Below are 20,448 nucleotides of genomic sequence, written 5' to 3'. Positions count from 1 at the left end.
ACAAACAGTAACAACAGCCTTGTGGTCAGTGGGCTAAATGTGAGCATGACGACATGGGAGGATATATATATATATATATATATATATATATATATATATATATATATATATATATATATATATATATAAAGAAAGAGTCCTGATGTGAATGTTACAGTGTATATTGGCCAAGGAAAACCCCCTTGTCAGGAAGTGTGCCATTACTGTTGCAGAAAATCCTTGTAACTGCAGTTTTCATGTTTATACTTGCACCAAAGCTTAAGCTGCTGTTATAAGTAGAGCACATTTCTTGATCCTTGCTACTATGTAATCCAACCAAAAACCATTGAAAAATATGGTGGCCAGTCTAAAAGAAAAAAAAGTGCCTGTTTTCTTTATGTTATAATGGTTGCAGTACACTTATTGCAACATTCCTTCTGTCAATCATCTCTCTCACCGACTCTGAAAAAGCAATCATTTTGGATCACGTTGAGAATATGCACACAAACTATTCTTCATTTAACATGTTCCTACCTCCCAGCCTTGAGTGGGATCTCGGAGACAAGGCGTGTGCTCTCCTTCATATGGTCCAAAGCGCTCTCCGACGTTTACCCTCCTGCGGCTCCAGATGCCCGGGCCGCCTGTAACTGCCGACTCTCGCAGTTCAAAGTCCAGGGGAATGGCCAACTCTTCTTCGGGTAAAAAGATGCTCGGGTGATGGAATGACAAGGGGTGCTGGGGTGAAGCCTCATCGTCAGAGAGCAGAGGGGATGCTGGGTACTCTGCCAGGGCCGAAGAAGGTGCGGGATCACCATCAGAGCCACATACATCGTCCAAGATGTCGGCTGGGTAGAGGGCAAACTCATCGTCACCATCACCTGTTAAAGACACACAAAGAGTCTCTACGTGAGGGCGACGCTCAGGGATATCTTTGTGATTGATGGATTATCACAAATTAACCATGGCAACAGGTTATCTTTCCAATGCTATTAAATAAGTTCCAGACAGCACTGACAATTTAGTTAAACATACAAAGTGAACATATATTAACTTGATCAGTTAGCAGAAGAAAGGTGGTCCAACAGATACCATGATAACAACATGTGGGGGCTGTCATGTGACAAAGCCTTGATTCCAATTCTATCGAGCTCAGTAATAATAAGCAGGAGAGCATTATGGGAGCACACTTGTTTCTGAAGTCAATTTTTGTCTTGTTTCTAGTTTCCAATCATTAGGTTTGTCCCTGGCCTAAGAAAAACCCAACGGACACATTTAAATAAAAAATAAATAAAAAAATATTGGATTTGTCAAAAACAAGCATTTGGAGCTAAAACAAAACAACCTGCAGCAACAACATGGTATGTTTGCCATTTGTTTGAGCTGATGCCAAGGTGGCTCTGCGAGGTCTGCTAAGCATTGTACTGCTCTGACTGGTTTATATTTCCTTTTCCTGAACTCTTTCTCCACTGTACAGTGAAAACAGAGGGAAACATACTGGGGTTAATTGGAAATAGAGTGAAACAGGACATAGAAGTACGACTCTTGAACCCACACTGGGCTTCTTCAGAGTGGCACACGTGGCTGGTGGAGCTTAATGGTGGAAGAGGGATTGAATCACTCACAGTGTTGACACAGTGCGCAGGTGGAGCAAAGTAACATTGTTCTCCATATGGAGGACAGATAGCGCAATAATCAGAAAGAAGGATACATTTCCATGCAAAGGAAGTCAGACAAGGAGAAAAGACAAGTTCACAAGCAGACGGCCACCGAACAAGCAAACAGAAGGACAGACAAATCAAGAGCGTATGATGAAGCCATCGAGCATGACGGACTGACAGCCAGGTGTCACACGAGGAGACAGAAAGACACTCAAAGCTGGAAATGATTCACAGGAAGCTGCTGCTCCCCCAGCGTGCGTCTGAGATGGGCAGCGCCTAACGTGGGCTGACAGGCCGCGGCGAGAGGGGGCTCTGCTAATGAGGCTCCAAGACCCATCCCTGGGCTGAGGAACATTCCTAAAGGGCTGCCTGTGTGACACTGTACCGCTGCGCTGTCAGCCACGGAACCTTTGATCCGCACAGATACACACACACAGATACACACAGATACACACACACACACACACACACACACACACACACACACACACACACACATACACACACACACACACACACACACACACACACACACTTCTTGTTCACTGGCCATGAAGTAACCGTGCTTCTGATTGACTGAACGGGTCACAGTGATTGGCCACAGGTGGTCATAAACTAACCTGAGAGATTAACTCAAGACCTGGACAAAGTCACTGGACGTTTTTTTCATGCGCTCTCATCTTTAAACTTATACAACCTTTATCATTTTACATGGTGAATAAGATAAGCCAAGTGTGTTGCATATAAATATCATTAAAATATATGCAAGGTCAAAGCACAATGTCTGGTGAAAAGGAAGGCAAAACTGTCAACTAGAGCAGTAGTACAGGAGCCGTTTTCCTCTGCGGGTTTGCTGTGGGGAACAAAAAAAATACTATGCATGAACACATTGTGCTGAATCAGCTGTCTATTACAGATATTTAGCTGCGTTTTCTGTGTTATGCACTATGTTTGTGTATTTGTCGAACCAGATCTACAACTTAAGTAGTTTTCATAGTCCTTCCCTGCAGCAATACCTGATCTCAGTGTCTATGCACCTATTGTGTTTGACACACACACTGTGTGGGCCCAGCCAGTTTGAGGGGAATGTCTTTTAAAAGCAGTTGCTGAGCCGGGCCGGGGCATGAAACCCAATGTGGCTGTCGGAATCAGGGTAATGATTTTCAGCACAGAGTAACGCGGTTATAGTCCTGGATGTGAAGGTTGCCATATGGTAGAGGGGCAAGAGCTTTTAAAGGTAACTGTATCCCCCCATTGCTGTTTCTCCTTTGACATTTCCCCCCCCTCACACTGGTCTCAAAGTTTATATTTGATTTAGACCAGAAATTCCCCCGGTCCAATGGACTCCAGGAGAGCATTTCAGCTCATAAACATATACGTTTCTGTAAGGTAAACGTTAGCCGAAAGCAAATATGCTATGTTCATAGTTTTAAAAATTGTGGTTTTACGTGCAGATGATTGATAAGTCAAAGACCGTAGCTCTACTTATACGTTTGGGACAGTAGGGATACAGAGCACAGATGATTGGACTGATATGTATGTGTGTGTGTGTGTGTGTGTGTGTGTGTGTGTGTGTGTGTGTGTGTGTGTGTGTGTGTGTGTGTGTGTGTGCATTTCAGGTTCTCTCAGTCTACTTAAAGTAAATAATCCTGTTTGTTTGTTCAGTAATGGACATTACTTCATCATTGCAAGCTGACGCCCTTCATCAAAGAGGGGAGGGCTAAAGGAATTCTGGGTAGCGTAGGGGAACTCCAGCTGGGAGCAGCACCATGACTTTAACTGCATTATCAACAGAGATGGCATGATAGTACAAGAAAGCATGTCAAAAAATAAAAAAATAAAAAAAAGCTAAACTTTGATTTTGATGTATCTGAAAGACAACACAAAAGATTTAGTGCAAAATAATGAGGAAAACAGTATTATCTCCTCATCAAAATCACTCATGGATTTCAGAAAATTCATCACGGCACGTATGCATAAACACAGATATGCTCACATACACACGCATGTATCCCGTGTATTTGAAACGCTCGCGCTTGACGCCAAATTCATTAATTTTTATTAAGGAGGGAAAACATTTGTTCTCGGGCCTGCTATCTGCATGGGTGGAATGATTTTCACCTCTGCCACGAGGTGTTGGGCGGACTCATACATCACACGATTACCCCGAGCAGCGAGCAGGGCCGCCATCATCAGGGAGTGAATTAAAGATGATAGAAGGAGCTATTAATCACTGTGACAAAGCCCTTAATGGAGGTGTGACCCAGCCACTGCCGATGGGACGCCAAGGGGACGCACCCACGGGACAAATGGATACATATGTTTACAGAGAGAAATAACCTACCTGTGGACATAGTTAACCCCCCCCCCTCTCTCAAATTTTTTTCTGCACAGCTGTCTTTCCTGCACTTACTTCATCTCTGTCTTTCTAACAATTGTGTGTCTTTTGCTACATTTACCCTTTTATCAGGTAATTATCAGGTAAACTCTATCACTCAATCTTGCGTATTTGAAGTGATGTTTTTCTGAAAGCGTGATTATATTTTCAAATCTTTCACATTCCATCATAGAGTAATTGAAAAAAATATATTCCTTTTATTTTATTTTTAAACAATCTGTATGGTGATTTATGTATGTATACTCACATAATCTGGATTAAGTATACTAGAAAATGTAAAAAAATATATATATTCATGGTAAACTAATGAACAGATAATATTTTGCCAACAACAGGTTTGTTAAACCTAATTTAAGTTTTCTGCCCCAGTTCCTCCACTGCATCTCTGCTTATAATGCACAAAGCTAGACAGGCGATAACGCTGTAATGTGTAAAGTGGGAACATTATTCATCTACTTAACCTGGGCCCAATTCACAGACCACTTCATCTAGCCAGATAGAGCTCTAACAGTTGACTGATGGGGTCTTAGATCATGAAATATTGAGATGAACTCCTCACCTTACGAGGACTGGCCCTCATGCTTATCTGTAGACATCATTTGTTGCCCGTGATAACAGACAAATGGGACCGGGGGGGGGGGTTACCCTCGTTTTGCAGGTCAAACATAATCACACATGATCCCCTCCATTAGTCATCACATCCAAATTCTGAAACCGAACTCTTCATCATACCTCTCCTTTCCATTTCTATCTCTACACCAGGAAAAGCATGTGTGTTTGTGCTGTTTCTCTACCGGCACAACACATATTCATGCTTTTCCTGGTGTAGAGATAATAGCCAGAACCATAGTTGAGGTATACTTCTTTTTATCATGGTTACTGCACTGCTGCTAAACCAATTTAGAAATTGTTCGGAGGAATTCAAAATTCGTGGGAGGGGTTTAGGGGGCTATGGCACGATTACTGTTATTGCATATTGATTAATTTGCCTGAAAAATTTGAATAACCTGAGGGAGATGTAGGCGTAGACATCAGAGAGACAAGTCATTGGGACTGAATTCAAAAGAAAATATATAAAAAAGAATTATCTTTAGTTGGTTAATTTCAACGCTCTTACAGCTTCTGCCAAACAGTAAAATGGCTGCTGTTGATTTGCTAAGCACAGCTAATTACAATGCATCAGTTTGTGCCTAGATTCCCTCAGCAGGGTGTATAGGAGAGTGTTTGGAGCCTCATGCCCTCGGGAGAGGCAATAAGCTTCCTAATTAACTCTGTCTTTGTGCTTAATGGAGGCCTTAGCGCCGCTTTTAGGGAGTCTTTTGGTCCGCCGGTCCATTGGGGTGACTGTGGTACTGAGTGATACAAACCACAAACACTCATAGCCGTAGGTAGTTGTCTATGTACAGTCCTGGCCCATTGTCCATAATTTATCTCTCAAGATTTGTTTCTTCAATAAAAAACAATTAAAGAGTGAAATTTCCAAATAAAATAGGACATTTGTTTATGCTGCTGCCTTTCCCATTTTGTCTTTTTTAAACTGTAACATATCCATTAAAGAAATATGGTTAAAAAAGATAATGTTAAAGAAAAGCAAAGGTTATGGATCACTTACACTTGGTAGCTGAATTATCATTATCTTAAAATGATAAAATGTAGCTTTTATCATTAGTTAATCAACTTTGATGCTAGAATTTGCATGCTTTCTACTGGACACTCGAAAAGTGCAATAAATACCCTTAAAATTAACGACAAAAAACGGTAATGCTGCAGGCAATGTATATCTGAATAAAATGCCATAAATGCAGTTATATTCACAAATCTAAACTTGCTCACAAACAGGCACTCATTGTACAAACTGTTCAAGCACACACACAGACACACAAACCACAGAGTAACGAGAGCAGAGCGCTTTACACAGTCTTAATTAATGAGAGCATTGTCTATGTTTTTTCACCCCTATGTTAGTCAACTGCTCCCTGCTCCAAATGGAAAACACTCCATTAAGGGCCCTGGGCCGAGTTACCAATTAACATCGCACAAAAAAAACTGAAACTTAGAGCTGGTCCCTCTGTGCTCACACACACACGGACACCTAATTAATTAGCATTAGTTGTGATTAATAATGAGGGTCCTTTAATGGTAAATCTGCAGCTCCGATGGCAGGCTGACACAACAAAGGGGTCTGTGTGTGCGGCAGGATTTATCTGGTGAGCTGCTCGGGGATTTTAACATGTTTCTCACAGGCCTGACAAATGGCCTATTAATTATCTAATGTTGTCCGACAACAGCCGCTTGATAAAGATGTATGTTTGGACAGGGTGAGGAGGGGAAGATACGGCAGAGGGAAAAGAGAGGTGTGTGTGTGTGTGTGTGTGAGTGTATGTGTTGGCTTGTTTGTAAAAAAAAAAAAAAAGGAAATAAGGACAAGTATGTGAGAGTGGGGGGGAGTAAGATTACAATTGTAGACTACCAAGTGGCACACAATTTAGTATATTCTCAAGAAAACAATTCTTCCTTTCTTGATACATTTGTGTCAAAAGACAAATGGCTTGTTTGGGATGATCAATTTAAAAGGATTAACAACGCACATTTATTTTAATGAAATGCAAATGAATGAAGTCTTGACGACACAGACTTGTATGTGCAACACACTCACGTACACACAGAGGTTACGTACTAAAACCACAATCAATATCATCAACGAGGAAGCCTCAACATCAACCCAACCACTTCATATCATTAACTCTCTAACAACATGGAGCATATGGGCCGCTCGCTTGCTCCCTCTCTATCCCTCACCCTGATTCAATCTCAGGCCTGAGTCTAATTTGCGGAGTTTATCTTCCGGCTGTATGTTGACAGGTGTTCCTAAGTGGGATGTCAGTTGCCAAATGATTTTTATGATTGTTTTAGCCACACATTTGGGCTAATGAGATAGGATCCCAGTCGGACGCTAACTCAAGCCTGTCAAACGTAAAGCAAACAGAATAACAACCGGCGCTCACATTGTTTCCACAAGCCATACATCAGCCGGGGCGTAGAGGGAGGGCCCTCGGAATCACATGCTGACCCCGGGATAGAGAAGATGAGGGGAAGGAGTGGGAGAAACGGAATGAGGAGGGAGTTCAAGAGGAGAGGCAAGAAGCAGGGGGGTGATCATGAGATAGAATAATTCTGCAAGTGCGGGAAATCTAGTTTATCAGGGTGCTGTAATAGCGTACTATTAGAAACAATATTGTGACTTCATACATTTTGAACATAACTATTTGAAATTAGGTGATAGAAAAAATCCTGAACCCTTTGTGCGTCTTCATATTCTGTAGGTAATTTTGTGCTTAATTGATTTCTGTATGAGAGCATTTGCTTATCATATGCTGGAGTCACTCACGTATAGTTGTGAATCATCTGCAAATAGACAAACTTTTGAATGTATTGATTTGGCCGTTTTCTTCTCTGAAGTGATGTGTGAAAAAGACATGTTGATAAAGGTAATTAATCCCATCATCTCTTCTGTCTTTGCCTCTGATTCAAACCAAACTCAGCATCCCCAATCCTGCCAAACCACACATCCTAAGCTTTTGATTTGTATGTTCTGTGCACCTGTGCCATTCTTTTCTTTTTTTTAATCTATCTTCCTTTCCCTCCACCACAATCCCTCTATTCTTTTAGAAAGAAAAAAATCTACCCCCAACGAACAAAGAAAACAACTCTACACCCAGTACCACTGAAGGGTGAAACAACAACATAAACATGACAATTGGAAAGCAGAAATCCACATTTATTACTTAATCCAAATGTAAAAACAAATGTTTATACCAAAGTTATATTAGTACAAACACAATACATGTCAATGCAAACATGCAAAGATGCATTTTCTCTCTCACCCTCTCGTCACTCTCCCTCTTTCGCTTTCATGTCATGGCTAACTGCCATTGGGCCCTAATATAATTATGGCTCACAGTTGTGCACATTTGAGAAATTGATTCCTTTGATGAAATGTGAGCGAGGCAGGTCTGGGCAGAGCAGAGAGAGACGTATATATCCAGAGTGGTTGCTGCCAGCCCCCCAGCCATGTGGAAGGCCCCCTGGGTACCAAACCGCCAGCTCAACCCGGCACAGGCTGTCCTAGTCATTAAAAGAAATGATAGCATATGCGCTTTGTTTAAGTTTGATGTCTTCATAATGTATTACACAATTAGATTGATTTGACAATTTCCATTATACTTGATAAAATATTTATGTAGGCCTGAGGATGCTAGTTCTTATCAAAGGGGGGCGGATGTGCAGTGCAAATGTGAGCTCTGGTCTGCAGTGGGGAGGCCATCAGTCAGTTAAAGCTGGGCAAAATTGTAGGTAAATACAACCGGACTACTTGAAATTTCTATTTGTAACATTTTATGTTTTTAATTATGTAAGTCACGCAAGCAATCCTCAGCTCATTCTGCCAAGTGTTTGACATTGATAATCAGGCACACCTGATTGAGTTCCGATGCATAAACCCTGCTGTATATCAGTTAATCAATAACCTTTCCCAGATATGTTTGCATTGTGCGCTATATACTGTAAACACTGAACCCTAAAGAAAAGAAAAGCCCGGTGGGCATTGAGTGCGTAATGCTGTTGGCCACACTACCAACAGAAAACAAGACAATTTTTGGATACACAAATTCATGGCTACGGCACATTAGCTTTAGATTTGCCTCAGTTGAAACCTGGAAAGCCGGTGTCAACTGTCTGCTCGCATCAGAGAGAAATACATCATGCTGTTTGTTGTTAGCCCTGCAGTTTAATTTGTCCGGACCGGGGGGGTTTGGTCACGTTACAATATCTACCTCATAGGGTCTAAATAACTCATGTGTGTCCAATGTGCTCGCAACATATCATACTGGATTAAAAGTCAAAGAAACTCTCACTTTATTCCCAAACTTTCTGCATAAGCTTTGTATTTTAAAAAGGCAAAGCAGAAATGCCAATACAGTAAATAAATCAATTTAAGCGATAAATTCAAACCGCTCATGCTCAGAGGTGAGTCTCCTTCACCCTTCTTTCCTCCCTAATTCTCCCTTTCTTTCGTACCCTGGATGTCTCCCTCTTTCTCACCTGTCTCCCTTCTCTCTCCCCTGTTCCCTTCTCACCCTCTCTACAAACCTCTCACTGTGCACAGCCACCCCACATCCATCACAGCCCAGAAATTTAAGGAGCCAAATTGGCCTCATCTGTCTCAATGTTGGATGCAGATGGAGTTTCTTCTGCTGAGGGAGGTGCAGTTAGTCACCCCTGCTGCCCCCACCCCCTTCAATCTACTGCCTTAAAGCCAAGCCAGCCTGTGCCGGTCTCAACACTATAGAGCCACGCTACGAGGCCAGCTGCTGGAATAAAGAGGGCACAACGGTGAAGTGACCACTACACTGACCACACACAGACTTCGCTTCATTCAGTTTTCTCTCAATCACATTTTCTTCTTCTTATTTTCCATCTTGCTCACTCCATTTCGTTTACTCACTCCCTTACTCGTGCTTACTCATAGTGCCAGCACACACCTACGCAAACACAGGCGGTGGTGGCCGTAGCGCAGCCTGCAGTGTAGTCCCAAGCAGCCTGGTCAGACCTGGCTCGTTAATAAAGGCCCTAAATGAGGCAGCATGCATAAAACATGAAGCGCCGCGTGCTGCCGTAATGAACTGCTGCTCCGTAATTGCATCTCAGAGCCGTAAAATGAAGACAAAATATTTGAAGAGGGATTCTGTCACCTCTCTGCAGACGCAACACTAATCACAGGCGTACTGCGGGGCCCTTGGGGTCTCCCCTTGACAGAGAGCAGGGGCTAAACGCCCAGGGCGGCGACATTGGCAACACCCTCCAAGTAATGGGACATAATTGAATAATTGCTGATTAGAAAATAGGGGGAGAGGTAATAGTATAACAGTGTCCAGTGTGTTATCTAAAATGATCCCATTGGGAAGGAGGGTATGATAATGTGGCACAGGAACGGATAACCAAAATATATACATATATCTACTGTGTAACACCTACTGGGAAATAATTTCATTAATTTAGGGGTCAGTTTATGTGCCTGAAATTATTGTTACGGGATAATGGATGAGATGGTGCAAAAGCTGGAATAGAATAGTGTTGTTTGTACCTCTATGGTTGGACCTGTTTGTGGAACCAGATGGCTGGATATATTTGGAAAATTCAGTCAGACAATCTGTTAGACATAAGAAACTAAACTGAACTGACCAACAAAGCAATCAAAGTGTTCAAAATTAAATACTGATGTATAACGAAATAATAACGTAAAAAAACCACAAACAAAAGAACAATGTCTGAACACATGCACACACACACACACACACACAAACACAAGCACACATACTCAGACACAGACAGTGACACGCTCAGAGACAGGCAGGCCTCCAGATGAGAGATTGGAGTCCCACCCAGGGGTGTCACCCAGACAGTTAGAGAGTTGCTGTAGTGACAGGGTGGCTGCGGTGACATAATGAAGGTGCTGTGGTTGTCACAGGGGGTCAGTGGTGATCACACTGCCCAGCTAGGGGGGGGTTAGGGACACGTATAATGAATCCCACCAATGACAAATGGCCCTCAAGTCGGGGCTGAGGCATCTGACAAACTCAAACTCATCACTTGGACACCTTAAACACACACACACACACACACACACACACACACACACACACACACACACACACACACACACACACACACACACACACACACACACACACACACACACACACACACACACACACACACACACAGGGAACAACAGGCACTACTAGGAACATACACACAGATATTCTGTGATGCAGCAGCAAAACATAAACATTCAGTTATCAATTTAAATATATTGAGCGTTTAATCAGGGTGCGACTAAATCTCCATAGCTCCTCCATCTCCTTTAACAAGCTTCTTTTTGTGGAAAAAACCTTTAGATGTTTAGAAAGCCTCGGCTCCCATTTCTTTGCTCAGATTCATTTAATGAATCTTTTCTCTCACCTCCGGCTGCCACTTGAAGCTGTTGAAAAAGAGCTGTTGTGGTACTACTACAGGTCAGAGGTTATCATTACGGGCATTGTTCAACATGCACAGTGGTTCCCATGAATTCAGAAAACCCCCTTTATTGCACAATTCGGTGGCATGAGCATATACAGACTGAAAAAGTCTCACACAGATTCAAACGCAGGAGGTACCGATACTCCTTTAAAAAGCTAAATTCAATCAGAAACAAGGTCTGTGTTTGGTAAAGAGAGAAAAACGAGCTATAGGAAAGCTGGAGTATTTTCTAATGTGACAAGTTGACCACCTACTACTAACCTGACATCCTCCATTTAATATTTTTGGATATGAATAGACTTTGTCTGAGGGTTTCTTTTCCACTCTCAGGGTCTGCTTGCCTCGAGCACTACTACCACAGCAGCAGGCCAATTCCACCTTAACTTTGTTACAGAACTTGTTACATACAATAATGTCCGCGGCTGCAGAGACTTTCCAAACCACAGTGTGACATGTCGAAGAGACCCGGGCATGGAAAGGTCCTGGAGAGGATGTTTGTTTAATGATTGTTGGACGGCTAACATTCAGCCCCGCGCCCCGAGCAACAAAATCCCCCCTCGGAGCACTAAAGCTGTTTATGTTATTTGTTATGAATGTCAATTTCCCTCTATTTAGGAGGTGATATGACCGGGCAATACAGTAAGATTGTGCTATTGTATGGGGATTGTTGTCTCCTGTGTGAAATACACTACACAGCTCTAAATGGGAGTCTGGTCATAAACAGTGTGGGTCAATGTCAAGACTGAGGAGAGCAACGTTGTAACATTTGAATGTGAAGACATACTGGTATTGCTATTATTTTTAAAGTTTGTAATCATGTAATTTTCTTTGCTTTCATTTCTTTAATACAAATGATAAGATTTCACTTAATGTTTTTAACCTCTTTAGATGATCATTGTGCAATACAAAAAAAAAAGAAAAATACAAACTTCCTTACAATATTTTTTTTCTTATATTTTGCACTATTCACATTCATATTTAGAATAGGACACACTTTTTTATTCTTACCTGCATTTTATGCCTGTAAGAGAATGTGAGTGTGTTATATTTGTGTGCATGTGTGGGGAGGTGGGGAGGGGATGGACGTAAATGGAGAGTGACAGCTGCCAAATGACAGTGAGATTGAGGTGGGAAAGCAGAAGGACAATGAGGGAAGGAGAGGAACATGACAGTAACAACAACTCAGATTAGACTGAGATCACACACAAACACACACACAGAGACGCAATCCAAAGCACATCACCGGTCCTACTCCGAGCTCAGGGGGGTGGATGGGAAATGCGGTCCTGTAACGAGTGTTCAGACAGACGAGAAGGATCACAGAAATCCCCCGTTTCTTCTTCCTAATTCAAACAAACGGCGGCTCTAAGCAGAGCCACATGGCCTCCCTTAATGACTGACATTTTGTTTAAGAACCATCCATAATGACCTGGTTTGAATTTAAATAGTTGGTGTTTATTTCACAATGAGCTGCCAATATTCACCAATGAAAAATTCCAAAGTGCTTGAGTGACTTGAGACTGTTGACTTCATGCTTTTTTCTCTCTCTTTGGTTTTTCCTGTTTTGTACATATTTGGAGTGGCATGAATGTGGAATTAATGACAGATTGTCTGAACATGAACATGTCAAGCAAAACGTAAAACAGATTATCCGGAGATCTCTTCCACTAATGCATTTGATATGGCATTATTTCTACATGTGGGGTTTAATCTTTGCTATGATGGACTTAAATTTCCCCACAATATGCTTCTCTCTATATTTGACAGCTCATTTAATGAGCAAATTTGATTCTTTAAAGCCTGTTATCTTTTTACTATGGCTAATCTGCTATGTCTAACACCATATTAGGTCGGTGTAAAGAAACACTGATTTAATTTTAGAATAATTATGTACTGTATGAAAATGCAGAAAGTCTTAACACAATGCATTCATTTAAACATTTTTATATCAAATCTTAAAGAGGCAGCAGAGTGCAATGCAGCCTCTTATACGCCACCAAGAAAAACATCTTAAAATAACTATATTGACTAGGGAAATAAAGCAATTACAAATCACAACAGCACAAAGATTAAACTTCTTTTGAACTACTTGATACATTGACAATCCGGTAAAAAAGTGCCAGGAAAGAAAAGCATCCCCCAAAGACATTACAAGTGTTGCAGCCAATTAATAATTGCCTCATTTGAACCTGCTGCATGCTCTCGTGTAGCCAAAAATCAATCAAGGTCCACTTTTTTTCATATTGACGAACTGCGTTGAGTGAAAGAATGCTCTAAACTCTAAACTAACAAAGCCACAGCCATGTACATAGATGGGAATCAATTGTAATTAAAACTGAACAAGTGTTCCGCTTTATACACTCAAAGAGTGCATTGGTCATTAAATACATTTTCATCAGTTATCAGTTAAAGGTTTTTAAATTAAGTGCATGGCTTCTGCGTCCTTTGGGATAGGCACTCAATGCTTCCACATTTGTGCTGAAAATGTACCCGTGCTTGCTTTGCAATCAAAAGGCAGCAAAATTAAGTATCAAACAATGTAATGTTATGTGTCACTCTCCAAAACGATCCGTATTAGAAACACTTAATTAAACTTTCAAATTCAAATGTACTAATCAGTTTGCGGCAGAGTGGGCTCTTGTTTTTCCCACATGAAACGCCACGGCTGGCCAGCCAGGCCTATTGCCTGCTCATTAACATGAAGGTGTGATTTGCATTTCCTGATGGACTGTTCCAGTTTTTAATATCCCCCCCTTTCTGCTCTTACATCAATCATGGAAGAGGGAGGCCACCATAGGCCACTATTAACCCTCAAAATCTGCCACAAAACAAATATTACAAGAGTTCACTAATTTGGAGATCAAATAGCCACTTGTCCATTATATAATTGAAATGAAGGTGGAGTGTTGCACTTCTGAAGAGCTCTATAATTACCAGCTGTTAATTGCACACTTGTGGTGTCTCACTTTTAATTAAAAAGAGCGGCTCGTTGCTGGACGATAAGCAACGGTGGAGAGGCGGCGGTTTAATCAACAAAGCGAGAGGAATTTGTTTCTGCTGTGGCCAGCAGCGGGTTGGAGAAATCTTCAAATAACCCAGGGAGATTAAAACGTGTCCATTAGGACCAGTCAGGTTTTATTTGGGGTGGCAGGAGCGAGGTGCATTTGAAGTCGTCCCGCTGCAGAGTCCTCGGCGAAGCGCGGCTGGGGGTGTGGGTCTAATCAGCCCGCCGCTGGCCCTGAGCGCTCAAGTGGAGGAATTGGACCCCGCTGGTGGTGAGAGAAGGAAGGGAGGGGGGAAAGGAGGGAGAAAAGGACGGAGGGAGGGAGGGAGGGAGTGGGGAAGGGAAAGCCCCCACTCCCATCGCTCTCCCTTTCCTCTTCTCTCACTTTCTCTTTTCCTGTCTGAGCCTAATTGACTTTGTTTTGTGACAGAGAGCCAAAAACAGTCTTTAAACTATACGTCTTGCTTCTCGAAGTTGGGTGTTTGCTTCGCACATTAGTCACTGGAACACCGCCTCGCAATCTGTACAAGCATGAGATATCTCTTCAGGAAGTGTCAGCGCCCTTAGACAATACACAAACAACCTCAGGTCCCTTTTGGACATACCGGAGAAAAGCCCTTCCACCTATTTCATGACCTATTGAACCACGGCAGAACAATATAAACCAAGAAGGAAAAAAAAAGAAAAAAAACTTCTGTTCTTGATAGTCCCAACATGTGGCTATAACTCACACTGTGTTTATATGAATGAGACAGTTACCTTGGTCAGCAACTCTGGGCAGCTGCCAGAGCCTCCAAAAGGCTCTCGGTGCATTCAGTCGCATACAGTACAGGACTAGCAGAGTGCGATAACCTCATCCACCCTTTCTCTGACCCCCTCTGCTCCCCTCGCTGATAAAAATGTCTGCCAGGAAGTGTCCTTCACTACGCTTCCTCCCTATCATGCTCAATCAACACCTGTCATCACGACAATCAGTACCGCGATGTGAATGCAAAGCTACTCTCTTCACGTCAAACTCGCAGAAATCCCGTTTTAATTCTCACTGCTTCTAAAATAACGATTGAAATAGTTATACGTTAAATTCCATCCCGGTCTGGATTATATGTATATAACGTAGATCAAAGAACTAATAACAGAATCACTAGGGGCTTCCCAGACCCCCCGAGTCTCGCAACTCTTTCAGATAAAGGGCCCTGGGTTTATCTAAGGAAACAGTCGCTGGGGCGAGGATGGTCTGGCCTCACTGACAGATTAGTCCAGCCCAGGCCCACTTCCTGCCTGCTGAGGACACTAATTAGAAGGAAGGACTGACACTACAATAAGAGCTGACAGTTGAGTGCACTTAGTACAGGTTCACACAATCCACCGCTGTATTAGTACAGCAGCCACGCTAAGCCCATAAATTTCATCATATTAGCTGGTGCTTATCTGATGTGACAACGTTAACCTGGATGTTGTTTTGGACAGAAAAAGTACAAGGGGCAGTCTGGGAAAGCTGTGAAGGTACTGATTTATCAGTGGAGGTATGCAAAGTGTTTTATTTGAATTTTATCCACCTCACCTCACCCCTCTCTGGCCCCCACCCTCACTCCAATCTCCTCACACACCGAAGGAGACAAAAGTCATTGTGAGGCCCGGCCAGTTCCCCGGTGTTAATGACATCCTGTTTACAAACACGCTGAACAGTGTCGCAAGGGGTCATGGTCGCTCACACCCCTCACACTCTGTCTGTCCGAGTCTTATATCTTATCATTCTATTCAAATGACCTTTGACCTAATGAAGCATTCAACATGGCAACCACTGGGGAAAAAAAAAAAAAAACGAGCACTCAAGAAGGATGTTGCTCACTTGGCAACACTGTGCTGCAACAACTGGAAACAGAAGCATCTAAGTGCGTGAAACGCAATGTACGAATAAGTGCGAAAGACTCTACTACTCACACCTGAAAAAAAACAAAACCACAAACTTTGCTATTATTATAATCCCTAAATCACCAAATGAAGGAAAAATGTGCTATTACCCAAAGGGCAGATATACAGTACGGTAACACGTACGTGCATGTAATGGGCTGAGCTGTTTTACAACACCAGCATGAGCTGAGCTATTGTTTTATTTTGAGAGGTGCTGGCTGTTATTGGATTGTTTTACACTAGCTGGGAGAATTTTATTCCAGAGGAGCTCTGCGTGGTGTGGAGTGAGTCAGACTGAGAGAGAGAGAGAGTGAGAGAGGGGGAGAGAGAGAAAGAGAGAGAGGGAGAGATGGACGGAGGGAGATGTGTATGCACATGTGTGGCACTCTTGTTTAACGGTGTAGGAGTGTGTGTCGGGCTGCTGAGCTTCTGTTGGTGTTTATTCATCAGGAAGCTAATGCCCCCCCCCCCCCCACTGAGGGCCAGCATGGGTCCTCAGGTACAGGTGGTCTTTCCGCACGCTAACCCGGAGCTACACCACCGATGTTTACACTAAAATATTTGCACTAAATATTCAACATTACCCATAAAAAATGTAATTATAGTAACTTTTAAAATTAATCCAACAGTAAACCTTGAAAAAGAATTACCTCATAGAGCAATATTGCATATGTGCCGCTTTTTATGAATTAACTGCAATCTATCAAGTAAATAATTAAAAGTTACAGAGAGTAAGAGTTTGTATAAGGGTGTCCTCTTGTAAACACACTTGCATACGTTTCTTCATTCATTTCCGTATCTGTAACTGTGTGTGAGGCGAAACATGCTGAATGTGAAAGTGGAAAAGGGGGCATTTTCTGGGACTCTCTGTGGCGGTGCCAGCGGGCGGAGCGGTACGTCAGCCCGGGTCGGTCGCTACAATGTGCCTGTCAGTCCATGGGACGTCCCAAAGGAGAAGGGCAAGAGGCAGCCCCCCCAACCTTGCCAATCCATCATCATGACACCGCAGGCTGCAGTCATGGGAAACCCACCGCTGGCCAGTCGCTCTGGACCAGTGCTGGGAGGGGAAGGGGGGAGACGGGACTCGCCATCCATTAAAAACACATTGTTTTGTTTATTATAACTAGTTAATGAGGTTGAAGCGAAGCTTTGCTTTGTTTTTCAAACACTTTCCAGAGGGGATTTGGAGGCAGACGGCCCCGTTGCTGGGTTCGAGGCGAAACAACTTGTAAGTGCCTGGGTGTTTTATAATGGATGTCTATAGGTTTTATGAGAGTGGAGTTGGCCATGTTAGGAGTGAGATCCTTGGTTCTTGTGAAATGAATCGTTTTTAGGACGTCTCTCCATATGCTGAGCTCAGACTCCCCCAAAAAAAAATGTCTTCAGCTCACAGCCCCTTCTTCCTTTTCTCCAAAACACTCGGCTCTCATTTTCTGCTGGCCAGCAGTATATGAATCCAACAGAAGTCTTGTTTTTAACACTTCAGCCAACGTCAACAGCAGACATAGTTGTTAACAATGGTGGACAGCAACTGTGTACCCCGCCGTCAATAAAACACATGTTTAAAAAGAAGCAAAAAGAAAGAAATGCCGAATCTTTCATCAGTGGAATATGGCACTTCTGATCAATGGACCACATATTTTTACAGAGCAAAAAAAAAAAAAAAAAAAAAAAAAGGACAGAAAGAAAGAAAGAAGACTGTGAGAGTTGGGAATGAAAAGTAGCGTGCGTTAGCAGCATCAGTGGTTTGTGGAGCCAGAGGCCCCCTGTCTCCCTGTCTGGTGGAGATATGAGAGAAGGCCCACTCCCTGTCCGGCCGCAGCGGGGGCCTAGGCTGCCCGCTGACATGCCTACTTTATTTGTTAGTATTAAATCACTTGCACTTTAACTCAAGATGCTATCTGCCAAGCGTTAAGATCTTTAACAGTAGCGAGTGTGCGCCGCTTAAACGTGAAACACCCTAGAGTGACACACAGATATTCACAGTATATCGCGTACGCAGACATGCAGTCATATGTGCACACAGGCAGACACAATGGAGTCACCTTTTGGACTGATTGTTGGTGGAGTGGACGGACAGGCAATTGGACTGCACCCCACCCTGACTGCAGGCCACCCGTCAGTCACCAAGCACCCCGCACCACCAGCTACACCATCAGCTGTTTGTTTTAGGAAGGTGGCTCAAAGCCAATTAAAATACACTTAGAGCCATGTCCGACTTGTGTTTGGAGAGATAATATATGTCCAGGAGTCCAGTGAACACGGTGTGAGCGAGCGGGCGAGAGGGAGGCACTCTGCATCATTGTCTCAGAATGCACGCCGTCATTAGCGCACGGACAAGATACTTATCTTTGACTCTTTGCTAAAGTAGAAAAACAGGCCTGCGCTTGAGTCCAATTTTTTCATGCCCTTCACGAGGAATAATATTATCTCTGATCTCATGGGAGCCCAGATGTTTATGCTGCTTTAAAAAGATCTGGCTGTGCATAAGGGAAATATATAGATATCACTTTTAACTGTCAAAACTGGTTCAGTGGCTCACTGTCAATGTTATTCCTTTTAAAGTTAGTAAAAAAAAAATAAAAAATCAAAAATTAGAAGCTGAAAACAAAAATTTCAACATATGGTCTTACCATTTTATGTGAAAACACATTTTCAGCTAGTAGTGAGCAGCACACACACGCACGCACGCACACACGCACACGCACACACACACACACACACACACACACACACACGCACACACACACACACACACACACACACACACACACACACACACACACACACACACACACACACACACACACACACACACGGAGAAGGCAGAGGGTGCTGATATGAGTGGTGGTGAGTGGTGAGCAGAGACGGGAGCTCCATGTCTGTTCAGTGTGTTTTAAGAGTGTTTAAATGAGTGAAAAGTCAGTTATGGCTTCCAGATGGGGGCCGGTTTGATCCGGATCATTTTGACAGGCCTGGACTTTGATGTGCTGCTGCCTATTACTGACATTACAGGGAGACAGGCATATTTCTCCCTAATCACTTCCAACTCGTCGGGCCTGCACCGGCTGGCCACAGCAGAACTTTGTGTGTGTGTCCGTGTATAAAAAAATGCCAGTGTGTGCTTTTTTGGGAGGGTGCATGTATTTGATGTGCCATATGAAAAGACTATGTGGCCCAATGACATTTACTATGTGAACGTGTGTGTACAAGGAGTGCAGATACACACTTAATGAACAAATGGCAGTGTTAATGCACACATTCATAACAGAGCCTGCGGCGGCTCAGCATGTCTGCGTTTGCGCTCAGGCTGTATTTTAACCTGATTTTGAACGTCCTCCTGACGTTTCATCATAAACCCCTTAGTTTCTAGTGAAAAGCAAAACAGAGGACAAGAGGAGCAGAGCATAATGGCTTCATTTATGCCGAGGGTAGAACTCCCTTGGAAACATTCATCTTGTCAGGCAGGTTAAATATAGTCCAGACAGACAGACAGAAGGGAATAATTCCTCCACTTCCCTCTCCACCCACACTCCCCAGTAAGCCCAGTGGAAGTCATTTCTCAGTGACCACAGAGGAGGAGGACCAAAGGGGGAAAAAGGAGCACTACTCTGCTCCTCACTAATCACTCTGTGACCCGGAGACCACCCCTCTGCTACCCCCCTCGCAAGTCTCCTCTCTTCTCCTCCTCCTCCTCCTCCTCCTCCTCATCTCCTGTGTTTTTTGGGAGGACCGCGGAGAGGGGGATGAAGAGTGGAGGAGTGATTCAGGCCGAAGTTCCCCTCTTTATCTCCCAAAGGCAGGGGAATGCCAAGGGGCTGGCGCTTTGGAATCCGCTGTTTTGTCTGTCTCTTGGGGAGAGCTGGGCTGAGTCCACTTGGAGTCTGGAGGGCCCTTCAGCAGACAATGGTGCAGCCCGGGGACAAAGTGAGCCCTTGATGGGGGATCTGTGGAGAGGTGCAGGTGTCTGAGGTGGAGAACGGTCTCTCGGGCCTGACCCACTTATCTCCAGCAGCTCCTCTCCTCTCCCCTCTTTCACCGTTACCATCCCATGATCACATTCGTCCAAACACGAGCTTCTTAAGATTATTTGAATGGACGTACTCCTCACTTTGCTATGCTTAGAAAATGCCACAAATGTCTGTCAAAATCTATACACGGAATTAAGCAAAAAGGGACGTTGGTCTACTCCTACGCGGGAGAAAAAGGCCTTTGACCCCATGGCTTCACTCTACATTCCTGGTAATTGCACTCCATCATACTGTGTGCTGGAAAAAGCAAACATCTAAATAAACCCTGTCAACCCATGTTGTCCATCTCCCTTTAGATAAGATGAAGGAAATAAGGCATGTTCCATAAACACAAACACAGAGGATCACAAATCAGCGGTCACAGTCACCACAACCATAAATTAGACTCGG

General features: G+C 43.2%; 1 protein-coding gene across 1 annotated transcript in view; it reads right to left on the bottom strand.

Moving 5' to 3' along the window:
• The window catches only part of mecom (MDS1 and EVI1 complex locus), a 132,887-nt gene that overhangs the window by 89,439 nt on the left and 23,000 nt on the right, over positions 1-20,448 (bottom strand). Inside the window, exon 2 of the mRNA XM_054599869.1 lies at positions 514-857. Within this exon, the coding sequence (XP_054455844.1) occupies positions 514-857 (344 nt within the window). The remainder of the gene's footprint in view (positions 1-513; positions 858-20,448) is intronic.

Source organism: Anoplopoma fimbria, chromosome 1 (assembly GCF_027596085.1).
Source record: "Anoplopoma fimbria isolate UVic2021 breed Golden Eagle Sablefish chromosome 1, Afim_UVic_2022, whole genome shotgun sequence".
Lineage (NCBI taxonomy): Eukaryota > Metazoa > Chordata > Actinopteri > Perciformes > Anoplopomatidae > Anoplopoma > Anoplopoma fimbria.
Note: the sequence above shows the minus strand (reverse complement) of the source record. Positions and strands in the feature narration are given on the sequence as shown.